General features: G+C 41.3%; 2 protein-coding genes across 10 annotated transcripts in view; both read left to right on the top strand.

Annotated features, from left to right (window-relative positions):
• The window catches only part of LOC102794246 (R3H domain-containing protein 1), a 52,598-nt gene extending 47,709 nt beyond the window's left edge, over positions 1 to 4,889 (top strand). For 5 of the 9 annotated variants that reach the window (XM_087836495.1, XM_087836490.1, XM_087836493.1 and 2 more), the window contains 5 exons: positions 945 to 1,126; positions 1,731 to 1,872; positions 2,563 to 2,660; positions 2,750 to 2,834; positions 3,701 to 4,889. In XM_087836495.1, the coding sequence (XP_087692621.1) occupies positions 945 to 1,126; positions 1,731 to 1,872; positions 2,563 to 2,660; positions 2,750 to 2,834; positions 3,701 to 4,020 (827 nt within the window). In that variant the 3' untranslated portion in view covers positions 4,021 to 4,889. Of the gene's footprint in view, positions 1 to 944; positions 1,127 to 1,730; positions 1,873 to 2,562; positions 2,661 to 2,749; positions 2,835 to 3,700 lie in introns of those variants that run through there. The other 4 variants (XM_087836494.1, XM_087836497.1, XR_015717211.1 and 1 more) reach the window with 4 other exon arrangements.
• Positions 4,890 to 5,066: 177 nt separating this feature from the next.
• On the top strand, positions 5,067 to 8,178 carry LOC102788925 (RNA-binding protein 43-like). Its single transcript, XM_006795712.3, has 3 exons — positions 5,067 to 5,554; positions 6,892 to 6,986; positions 7,098 to 8,178. Exons 1-3 carry the CDS (start codon positions 5,356 to 5,358, stop codon positions 7,539 to 7,541), a joined length of 738 nt encoding a protein of 245 aa, XP_006795775.1. The 5' UTR covers positions 5,067 to 5,355; the 3' UTR covers positions 7,542 to 8,178.
• Positions 8,179 to 12,257: the final 4,079 nt, after the last annotated feature.

Genomic DNA, 12,257 nt, shown 5'->3' with positions numbered 1-12,257 from the left:
GGCCTAAAAGCTGAAGGCTCTGCCTCCCATTCTACTTCTAAAAACCCTGGGAATTTGTCTCCCAGTTTACCTTAGTGCATTAAAAGATAAATAAAGATAAAATGGACTCGTGCCTTACAAAGCTACAATAACGCATTTTTTCATTTCTGTTTTCCGTCTCTTTGGACATGAATTGCTGTCCAGAGGCGCAGGTGGGGCAGTCTCCTTACTAATGACCTTTATTATTCATGTCTGATTATTACGGGAGAGCAGTGGAGGGGGAGCCATCATTTCTAGCTCTTCCAGTAATGAGGTCAGATGAAGGTCTCACGACGGCCTTACCTACAGCGTGACCAGTAAACACTTTTAATTGGCTAGGCCGGGGCCAGAAATAATCTACAAATTAAGTCCAAATATCCATCGTCCTTGCTAGTGTTACGAGGTTTGATTTCCTAAATGGACACCAGCATCAGCTGTGCAAAGTTTGTGTATGATTTGCGCCTCATATGAGCTTCACGTAAACAGAAGTTAATTAGATGGAGGTATAATGTATGTTCGGGGCGCTGATTTATTTTATTAATTTTTTTTGTTTGGTTTTAAAAGTCATGTTCATGTGCCACAAAATAATTACATAATTGGATTTCCTGGATCATTGCAGAGGATTTAGCAGGAATAGGGAATGGACTCTCTGATTGCCAATTCCAATGTGCCCTTATAGTCGAGGCTCTTAAGACGTAATTGCTGAGAGGCTAACGGTGTAGGAGCAGTGTTTTCCCTGATGAGGTGTGTAGCTGAACAAAAGTGCTGAAACGCAGCTTTGGGGCAAAAACACATTTACTTTGGTGCATAAATGATGAGCTGATGTGACGAATTAAATAAGTGGATTTTTTTTTTTTTTGCTGACCTGATTTGCCTCTTGCCGACACAAACACTGCTTCAACCTTTCCATTTCTGTCTGCGTGCAGGGTTGTTACCCCCGGCCCCCAGCAGCGGCATGGTGATGCTGCAAATGACAGCAGCCCCCTGCCAGCAGCCCCGGGCCCCCTCCCCCTGCCAGAGGAAACCACTCAGCCACAAACACTTGGGCCCCGAGCACCAACGCAACCGCAGGCCCGCCGAGCTCCCTCCGCCTCCGGACAACACCCAGGTACAAACGCTGCCCAGGCGCATCCATCAGGCAATCACAGAAGAACAGCGGTGCCTTTCAGACCGTAGTTTCTCCTTTGAAACCATTTAATTAGCTCGGCAACCCAGAGGTTTTCATTTGACGGGAGCAACTTCCAAATAATTTTGAATTCAGTTGTAAATTTGTTCAGCTGATGTTTTCTACATAGGACCACACTTTACGTGTCAGAAAGTTAAGACGGTCACAAGAAAGCAATTTGAAAGCCAATTTAGTTTGTTTGTGCGCGTCTGACAGTTGCGTGAGAATTGTCGCCTTGAGCCAGACTCAGCTTGCCTGCTGTTCCAGGCAGGTTAAATGTCGTAGTAAATAGGCTCTGCAAATGAAGTGAGTGCTGCCGCAACCTGAAAATGAGGAGAAAATAGTCCTCGGCATTAGGGTGTAATGGTACATTAGTGGGACTAATGTGGATAGAATGGAACATTAAAGCAATGACTTGAACCACAGAATGACTTTGTGAAAGGAAGAAATGGCCACAGTTGCTTTTTTCTTTTTCTTTTTTTTGAATGAAAGTGTTTGTGTTTCCTCCCGGTTTCCCCTCTCTGCATCATCGGTGTGTTGTATGTAGAGCAGCCTGCCCTCGTCTCCGGCACTCACTCCCTCGCCAGGCCAGCCGCCCAGCGTCAAGGGCCTCCCATCAGGCATCTCACCCATCCCTGTCATGGCCCACCACCCGCAGCTCCCTACAGCCTTCTGCCACAGTGGACAAGGTCAGAGACGCGCAGTAGTATTGCAGTACATGCTTACAAACATGGCATCCTCAAAACTCAGTGACTGTGCAGTTCAATGGCGCACGAATGCATTCAACATCAAAAAATGTACAGTTGAAGCATCTCTTATCTGGATGAATGAAACCTTCCATATTCACAAGCCTTTGCTTATGTACTGATATTCCTGAGGTTTTAAGATTGGAGTGAAGAGCATGATCATGTGTTTTAAACTACTCCTGCTGAGGGGCATCATTTCCTGATGCTAAATGAAGGAGTCAGTGCATTGGAGAACACTTGAGGGTCTGTGCAGCAACTTTAAATACAACAGTAACTTCAGCTGTGCTTGTAAAAGATGTCTAACCTAAGATTTAACATTAAGGGACAAATTGCACTAAATTGCTTGAAAAGCATGCGGCAAAGTAGTTTAAGCAGTAGCTAACTTCCCAACTTCCTGCTTGCCATGAACAATGTTAAAGCGTGCGTGTTTTTAAACAGGTTCTAGCACACAGGATTCAATAAATGTCATATATCATTTGTTTAAACTGGCAGCTATACTTGGAGTTTATATTTGAATCATTGATTGTCGAGTACTTTAGTTAGCTACTGTCTATGTAGCTGCAGTTGGGTTCTAAAGCGATTTAAATGACTACAAACTGATATTTGAAAAGGTTGTTTTGACTCTCATTACAGGTGAAGCGCACTACTCTTTACTGGGCCAGCCTTTGCAGTACAAACCCTCCATCAGACCTCCGTTTATCCACACTGCACACATGATGGCCAAACATCAGGTAGTACTGGTTTTCCACTTTTGACTTCTTTTTCCTTGTCCTGCTGCCCACAAGCACACCTACCTTACTGGCATCTTCCGTCTCCTCAGGTTCCTCTGGGGGTTTGGCGTGGCAGTCATGGGAGGAAGGCCGGCAGAAAATCAGTCTCTTCAGATCTCAGTGTAGGTGAAGCAGGTAATAGGAAGACCAGAGGGAGGCTTAAGCTTAGTGAACCTCGAGTTAGCGGCAGGTTCTGACCGAGATTTGACCTCTTCAACACAGAAGAAGCTCCAAATCCTAGTCCAGAATATTATGTAGTGTTTTTCTTCTTTTTTTGCTTTAGCAAAGAAATTCAGGCCAGCAGTTTGTAAAAACACGCACGCTGGCTGGAATGTCAGCCTTTAGGTGTTTATCAGAAACTCGTGCTGAGATTCATTACCAGATAAATCCAGCTGCTGTGTAGTCTCTTTGCCAGATTAAGTGGAGTAACATCACCTTTTTTATTCTGTCAAAATCTGCTTGCTGTGCTCCGTATCTGTGGAGAAAGCGTCTGTTTGTGAATGTAAGCAGAAATAATTTCCAGACGGGGCAGAAATCACACCTGGCAGTGGAACCTGCAGTCCCGGCAGTATTAACACCGACACAAATGTGCTGATTATTTCAAATATCACGCTGTATTTTTTGCAGGTGCTGAGATTTTTTTTTCCCCCCTTCATTATTCAGGCGCTTTAGTCAACAATCCCACTAGGGGCAATCAACAAGGACTGGGGCTCATACGCAGCTTCTTTTACAGAGGAATTAAGACTGAGAGATGGACCTTTTCTTTTTAAAGAAAATGTAAAACAAAATCCAGTAAATTATAACCAGACACATAGATCTGTTTGTCCTTCCAACTCAAAGCTTTAAAGCTGACAGCAGCATTTTATTTGAAGCCTCCCGATGGTGCAGGTCTGATGTTGTTGTCGTTTTTTTGTTTGTTTCCCCCCTCTGCTCACCCATGACAGTTGTTTTATTTATTGGCTCCACTGCTCACAGCGCTGTCTGTCTGTGTGCGTCTGCAGTGAGCAGTCAGATTCTGGACGTGACACATCCTCCGGAGGGGATCAGCTGTACAGACTCCCACCACCTCCTGGCAGAGATGTACAAAGGGGGCGAATCGATCCGCCGGCTGTCGGACCAGCAGCCACGGTTGTGCAACTTGACCCGAGGCGCTCCCGGCAGAGACCTGGCCTCGTCGCGCCCTATCTTTGCCATGCTCCCCTCCAGACACACCACCCCGAGCGCCGTGTTCCGCCCCATAGGCCCCCGAGCCGCCTTTAAACTCAGAACCAGCAGCGGACACAAAGGGGAGCTGTGCGACTCAGACAGGACTGGCTCATAGCTGCTAAGATCTCAGAGCGGCACACATGGAACGCACATCCAACCACCTGCCTCTGCTGCCTCAGTCTGGACTGTCTCCCAGACGCTGTCCAAATCGAAACATCAAATGTCTGAAGAATGAATGTTCATTTTTATTTTGTTTTAGTTTCTTTTAGCTTTTTTTCCTTTTTTTTCGGCCAACAGGTCTGTGCAGGGTGGAAACCGAGCACCAGTTTGTAACATTTGTCCGTAGCTGCAGAGCTCCGCTCAGCGCCCCACTTCTATTCTAAAACTCGAGTTTGCTGTTCTGAAGTCAAAGTGTTTGGAGACTTTTGGGGTTTGTTTGCCAGCTATCACATTAGTGTGTCTACTGCGGCTGTTTTAGTACCAAATTATTATTTTTTTTCTTGCCACTTTTTGAAAATTAGATAATATAATTATGTTTAAATTGAACTGAATGTGTCACGTTGGGTGTTTAAAGGTTCTAGAACGGCACGTAGCAGCATTTGTACAAGAAGAAACACTGAATCACAGATAAACTACCTGAATTATTTAAAGTCACCATTAAACACCGTGAATGTTGCATTTGCACTGAAGTGATGATCAGAGGTGGAGATTTGACTGGTATCGGACAGAGCCTGGGTTTTTCTTTTATTAACCCTTAATACCTGTTTGTTTGCACTCGACCAGGCCACTTTGTTTTATATATTAAAATGTTTATATGCACAAGAATAATACAATCGAGTTTGTCACTACTTGGCTTAATTTGTTTGGATTTCTGTTCGTGTGACTCATGAGAGGTGTTCTGTGTATGGCGTGGCTTTTCTTCTTCTTTTCTTTCATTTTTTAAAAATTAGATTCTAATAAATGTTTGCACCACAAGTGTTGACTTTTTCCACCAAGCTAAAGTAGGAGTAGTTAGCTGCAGTCAGCAATTTCAAGGTCTAATTGAAATGTTTCCTTGGGAGCAAGATGTCGCTTCGGTATGGGAGAGAAGAGCAACAGATGAGGCAACTCTGTGGAAGATGTTGCCATGAGGTTTGTATCTGTGCCTTTTGGGCACTGCGGAGATGTTTGCTCTGCTCGGCAGCCTCATTTCCAGCTGCATAAATGAGCCATTTTGAACGAACGCTCCTCTCAGCCTGCGATGTAGTGAAACAGAGACACCTAGTGGGTAAAGTTCGTTACTACATTATGAAAGCGCTATGGAATTAACGAGGAGTGAAAGTGAAACTAACAGAAAACTGGTTTAGTGGTTACATATTAATGGCAGGCGTGTTTAGTGTGGCCAAAAAATGCGGGAGTATCTAACCGTTATGTCGACGCTTCAGTGCTAATGTAGCATAACAAAAGGGTAATGGAGATCGACTCCTGGGAGAACGGCAGGACGGTGGTTGTCTCCGGTGTTCCCAATGTGTTGCCCCCCGGCAGGATAACTGATAAGCTGACCATTCACTTCCAAAGCGCCCGGAAGAGTGATGGAGGAGACGTCGAAAAGGTCAAATATCCCACCAACATGGCCGGAGTTGCGTTTGTCACTTTTGAAAACGAAGAAGGTAAATTAGCAGGTGGTGGCTAAAGGCAGGCTATAGGCTAACATGTCGCTACTGATAGTGTGTAAAGCTGTGCGTCCTTCAATAAATACATTAATTACAACAAGCGGTTTTTGAGGGTGTCCCCTTCCAACCAACAAAAGCTAATCTGCTTATGAGCAGTTCTTCCAGCGCTCAGTGAGTTAAATAAAGTTGTCCAAAAAGCTGCTCTATAAAGTTGTCCACTCTTCGCTAATTTAAGCTAAATGTTACTGCTACTTTTCCAAGTAAACCCAGGGCCAGTATCGCCGACACTTTCAGCCTATACAGGCTGTATGATGATTTATGAGATGACTCATCAGTTTGTAAACAATGAACACATTTTAATGACCGCTTACTGTGATTTTTACTTTTCACAATAAGTCACCGCATGTAAATGTGTCTCTGAAGCACTTTGGATTCGGCCCAACTCTTCAAAAGAAAAAGAAAAGCAGTCTCAGTTTTCTAAAATTTATGATTTTTCTGTTCACAGTTCTAAAATAAAAAAACAATGTAGCAAACAACACCTTAAAACTTCATAGTGTTGTGACAACACTTATGTTTACAGATATTTTACTACAATAAAGGCCTAAAAACAACGTACAGTTGGATCTGTATGTACTGTCTTCTATCAAAAATATGAAGTTTATTTCAGTTCAGACACATTATCATTGCTGCATAACATACAGCGTGTTGTTTAATTCTAAAGCCGGGTGTATTGTTTATTGTACAATGGGATTATTAGAAATTAAAATAGCTCTCCCTGATTGGTGCAGTGTTCCAGTTACCTTAGTCAGACAATACAGTCTGCTTTATGAGTTTGAACATATTCTGTTCTTTTAAAATAGGAGGCTTATTTCCGGAGCTCTGTGAATGTAATAATAAATGATAGACACAAACTAAGGCCACCTTATCCATGTGGAATTGCAAATACCTAAAGGGCTTACACAAACTGTTTCGTCATTGTCAAACATATCTGCTATTTTTCACTGTAATTGGTACCCATGGGAACCAATTTCAGTTTCCCCTGAGAACCACTTTTACATTATGCTGAGTGGAAAGGGTAATGTATGAATGAAACATTTGATTTTTGTATGATCTGCAGCTTGGATGTGTGCCTAACTGATGAATGGATTAATCTGATATTATCAAAGTGACTGTTATATAAAAGCTAACATTAGACTGGTAGATAATGAGTCGAGTCAAGCTCTGTGCACTCTGAGTGACAAAAAAAAAGTGTGCTAGCTTTGTGGGTTCATGAGGCATCATTATAACAATGACCTGGGTAGAGACCACAGCAGAACTGCGCTAACTTTTGGCAGATGCAGCGAGGGTGGTGGAAAAGAAGCAGCATATTATGACAGACAGCCAGTTTCCTGAAGACTTCGTCCTCACTGTGTTTCCCTTCAGCACAGATGTAAGTATCGGTGTGATTTTAAAACACCATGCCTACTTAAGTCACTTGCTTTTGACAAGCTTTTGATCGCAAAATAAAAGTTTCTAATTCAAGCACGTTTCTGTGGTGCAGGTGTTTTTCTACGTCCCAAGCGCTACGGTTGATCTTTCTATATTTGGCGGCAATCGGGACTTGGTGATTGAGAGCCTGCGGTCAGCTCACAGATCGCTGCGTTTTCGTCCTGTGCCCCAGGAGAGGAAAGTCTTCATTGAGGGGCCTTTTGCAGCTGTCCAAGCTCTGAGAAGGGACCTCATTCGCAGAGCCGATGAGCTTCAATCTGCAGTCACAGTCCAAACCGCTGGTATTAACCCAAGAGAAAGTGGCCATAATACGAGGTTAATATCTCATCACAAGTATGTCGACTCTGTAAGCCACAGCAGCTCTAAGAGGGAACCCGCAAGCAACTTATCAACATTGCTGCAGAGCCAAGGTAAGGCAAGTGAAATCCAAAGACTGCTCTCAAAGACTCAAAACACCTCCTTGAGGCAAAAAGTTTGGCTCCAGGGAGGATTTTGAAAGCACGCATCAATGGAAAGGACAAACTGGAAGTACAGCCAACAGAACAAAGAAAGGCCAACCACATACAAGTGGTCGAGAAGGAAATCAAAGCATCTTCCTTATCGGGCCTTCCTCAACCAGTATATCGCAATATCAACAACAGAGCCTTATAATGACAGTGCCTCACAAAAACATCCCAGAGCAGGCAAGATTTCAGCCACAGAGATTAGAAGAGAGGGTGATTTGGGGTCTCACCAGAGCAGCATGGGCTGTTTGAAGAATCCAAGCAGCTCAGCAGTCAGAAGTAAGCTCCAGACTGAAATTAAAGATGTCTCAAAAACCTTGGAGAGATAAAGTGAAGGTCCCGCAGTGGCGTGTGGAGTCTCTCCGGAAGGTCAGGATGATATCTGGGTTGACTCTTACATATTCAGATACATCAAAACATTTCACAAGAAGGAGTTGGGCAGATGCTTTGCGGGCACTGACTTATCTGTCAGGTATGTTGTAGAAACTGACCTCATGCAAATATCGTTGACTGAGCAGCAACGTTCCAAGGTGACCTCAGGAGTCCAGAAAGCCATCCAGAAACTGAAAACTTTGTTTGAGTTTTAGCAATCAATCGTAAGAGTTCATAAGATATTTACCATGAGATGGGGCTGTCGGATAAATACCTACTAAATCAGATCTGTGGTGTTTTCAGTTTCCAGTTTGAAGATGTTCTTTACATATTTGAGGACTCCTGCATTAAAGCCATCAGCCCCTCAGTCCCTAGTCTGCTGTTCAATAAGAAAATAAAAGAAGGAATAATTAAATTCAAAGACACTCTTGTAAATTTCAGGCAATCTAGTAGGAATCATGAACAGATGTAGTTTAATCACTGACCACAAGGGGGAGTAGTTTTCTCTTCGCAAACCCTCCCCAACACTGAAATCTATATTTATCTTGTTATTGTTACAGATGCACTGATTGTTGTTTGATACTGACACTGTGAGTTTTCACTTGAGCAGCTAATGATTAGAACTATAGAAATAAATTATACAGTACTGATGAGATATTTAATCAGTACTGTATAATTTGTGTTTTTGCTTTTTCTCTCTGTTTCTATGGTGAAGCTTCCCCTTTGTTTATGGATGGGTTAATAATTAAGCCTTTAAACAGCAATCCAGACTCTCTTCTCATAGCAGTGGGGATAAGTCTTAGTTACCCCTCTTCACATCTTAATTAAAGACAAAACATAGACAAACATCGACAGATGTCAGCCTGACTCACATGACCAAATCATTTAGTCACATATTATGTGAAATTAAATTAAAACAAAACTGATTTGTCTGTGTGGATTTTCTTGATGATTATTAATTTTTTTATTATTAGCATTTTTAAGCATTATTAGTATTTGAGAATTACTACAGTGACATCTGTTCTACATTTCTTTGTCTTTAGGCTTTTATTACTTAGTGTCCATGAACCCTTGTTTTGCTGGAATGCAAGGCCTGCATTGGGCAGCAGGGGGCGGTAGAGCACTTTCATCTATACTGTGGGCTGTGTATAAATAGAGATACTGTAGCTGCCATGACTCGCCTCAATAAAGCAATTATGGAGGCTGGGTTTGGCGAGCAGGGTGCAGATTGGCAGGCGAATGATATCAGTTGGATGTCCCATTATACATCATCTCCCGTCCACACACATACAGAGTGTTACAACACAGTGTTGCACCTTTTCCAAGGAAGTACGCATTACATGTTTTGTGTAGAAGGTTTTTTGTTTCTTTTTTTTGGTTTGCAATTATTCAGACGAGCTTGCTGCACAGCCTCAATAATTGATTCATTATGTAAAAATAAGCCACATCACCGTAATGAACACACACAAACACAATCAGTCATCTCCCAGACGCATTCACTCTTACTTGTTACCATAGGAACGTAGTGGAAGAGGTTGGCAAGCTGCAACGTTGGGCGTCGTTAAGGGAAGCTCTTGAATACAATGAAAACAACCATGCGGGCGAAGGAATTACATTTCCAACAAAAGAACCCCTCATCAAAGACGAGCAGAAGAGAGGCCACCGCCTGGTAACACCCAGACCTCTCTCCTGCCCCTTTGATAGCACATCTTGAACAATTAGCCATCATTGGGGTGGGGGCTGGAGTTATTGTGATAGAACGGAATGAGTCAACAAGCAGACGGCATGAATTATTTTTCCTGAAATGGTTCCGACTCTGGCCTTTCATCGCCCCCACCCTCCTCATTATGCATAAAGTGTAATTAGGTACCAGCATTTTTGAATATATTAAGCATGTGTGACTTTCATGATGGAGGTCAGAAACAGCAGCAGGCCAAAAAAGGAAGCATTAGTGGAAATCTCAAGGACGTTTGCATCAGGAACGAGGTCTTCTGGGCTTCAAACCTGTAATTGGGCCTCTGAACCCTGTGCCTCTGATGAATGTTATTGTTCACACTTCACATTAGAAAATGACTCAAACCACTACAAAAACTGACTGCAAATATATGCAGAATGACCACAAAGAAACCACAAAACAACAACAAACAGACAAAGTGACTATAAAGATAACAACTTAAAGAACAAACCAAGTGACGGACAAAATTACAAAGACAGTTACTACAAAAAGAACAAATAAAACAACTACAAAAGGTTGGAAATCAATTTTTAAATAAGCATAATGATCAGAAAAACTAAAGGAACAAGCAAAATTACTGGAAAGATCAAACGAAACAAAATTATAGAAATTACAAAGGCATTCACATTGACTAAAAACAAGCAAAGAGCACAAAACACTACAAAGGGCATGCAAAATGGGATCCAAAACAACAGAATAACTAACTCAATTATACACAAATATACAAAGTTACTACAAAATGAAACAAAACAAATAACCATTCTGATCTAATTATTTGGTTACAAAGAGGCAAAAGATCAGAAAATTACAAAAACATGTAAAAGTAGCAGAAGACGGAATTATGGAAAACTACAAAGGCTCAAACAACTACAACAAAAGCAAAATTACTGGAAAGAATGGAAAACACAAACACACAAAATGACTTCAAGAGGACCCAAACAACTGCAAATTGATATGAAATGAAACTCGAAATTATGCAAAAAAAACCCCCAAACAAATAAAACAACTGAAAGTGTCTAAAAGGGGGGGAAAGGTAATAAAACAACAAAAACCTACAAATTACAAAATAAAAACAAATTACCACAAAGAGGTACAAAATGACTACAAAACTAAAATAAAATTATACAAAAGAACTACAAGCACATACCACCAGAGATGGGCAGTAACACGTTAAAGTAATCCGTTACTGTAATCCAATTACTTTATTTCAAGTAACGAGTAAAGTAAGGGATTACTATTGCAAAAAAAAGTAATTAGATTACTGTTACTTTCCCATAAGCACGCTGCATTACAGTGTTACTAAACCGTCGTGATTTTGTTTGTGAGAGTGTCTCATGACAATGACGTACGAGTGTGCGACGCCCGTGGCAGCAACAGATGTGTGCAGATCAACAATGGATAATACGAAGTGTGGGAGAGAGTACGACCATGCAGCGTTTAAAGCGTGGACGTACTGACATTACTGAGCTTGATTCCGTAAAAAGTGACAAAAACATTAGCGTTCGCTGTACACTCTGCGTGGGAAGAAAACTTCTTTCTACAGCAAAAAATTTAACTTCAAACCTGAGCAAGTACCAAGCACGCTGCCACAGGAATGTGGAATTCACAGAGAAACCTCCGGATCCTCCCACTGACATGACCGCTGCTCCACCGGGCAAACCTCCTGCTAAACAGGTGACAATAGATTTAAGAGCGACAGGACTCAGTGCCGCTGAGTCTTTGATTTTATTTAGTTTTTGCTGTTTTACTTGCATCTGTTTGAAAGAGTGAGTGTAAACACACAAAGCTTTATTTTATTTTATATGCTGGAATATGCAGAAAACAGGTTTAAATGTTAAACAAATTTCTTCCAGTCAGTTGCATATAATTAGATTTTTGCTTAATTTAATGTGCATAAAGTTAAAAGATTAAAACTAATAAAACACGTTTTTTAAAAGAGACTTTTTCATTTGATTCAATTTTATATGATGAATCATGCAGAAAAAATAGAATTGGGCTGAAAGGTCTGTTGCTTTGTTCAGGTTGTGAATCATGTTTTTAAAAAGTAACTAATGGCTTTTGAAAATAAGTAATTAGTAAAGTAAAAAAAATTACCTTCTTGGAGGAGTAATTAGTAAATAATTACTATTTTCAAGTAACTTGACCAACACTGCATACCACAACTACAAAGATACAAATGGTCACCAAACAACTATAAAAACATACAAATCAAATACAAAAAATAAATAAATAAATAACAACAACAACAAAAGAAACAGCCTAAAAGAGTAAATTACTACAGAGATACCAAAACAGCGCAAACAGAAAAAATGACAAATGTACTACAGAAAATGGCAAAATGCTACAAAACCTGTTTAGAGAGACTCAAAACAGCTACAAGAAAATGCAAAATTACTTTAAAAAAACAAAACAAGGCCCCAAAAATCCAGAGAACATTTCAACTATGGGTAAAGTATCGCAAGAGAAGAGTAAGAGCCTTTGTGGATCGGATGTTACCTATCAGCACACGACTATTCGCTGTTTTAATTTAAAGTGTGTATTTTTGTGCGGTTGTGCTCAGGCGCACACATCATGGAGGTCAAAGGTCAGAGAGAGAAGCAGC

Source organism: Neolamprologus brichardi, chromosome 23, assembly GCF_056152115.1.
Source record: "Neolamprologus brichardi isolate AB-2024 chromosome 23, ASM5615211v1, whole genome shotgun sequence".
Lineage (NCBI taxonomy): Eukaryota > Metazoa > Chordata > Actinopteri > Cichliformes > Cichlidae > Neolamprologus > Neolamprologus brichardi.
The sequence above is the reverse complement of the archived record's forward strand: the minus strand, read 5'-3'. Positions and strand labels throughout refer to the sequence as shown.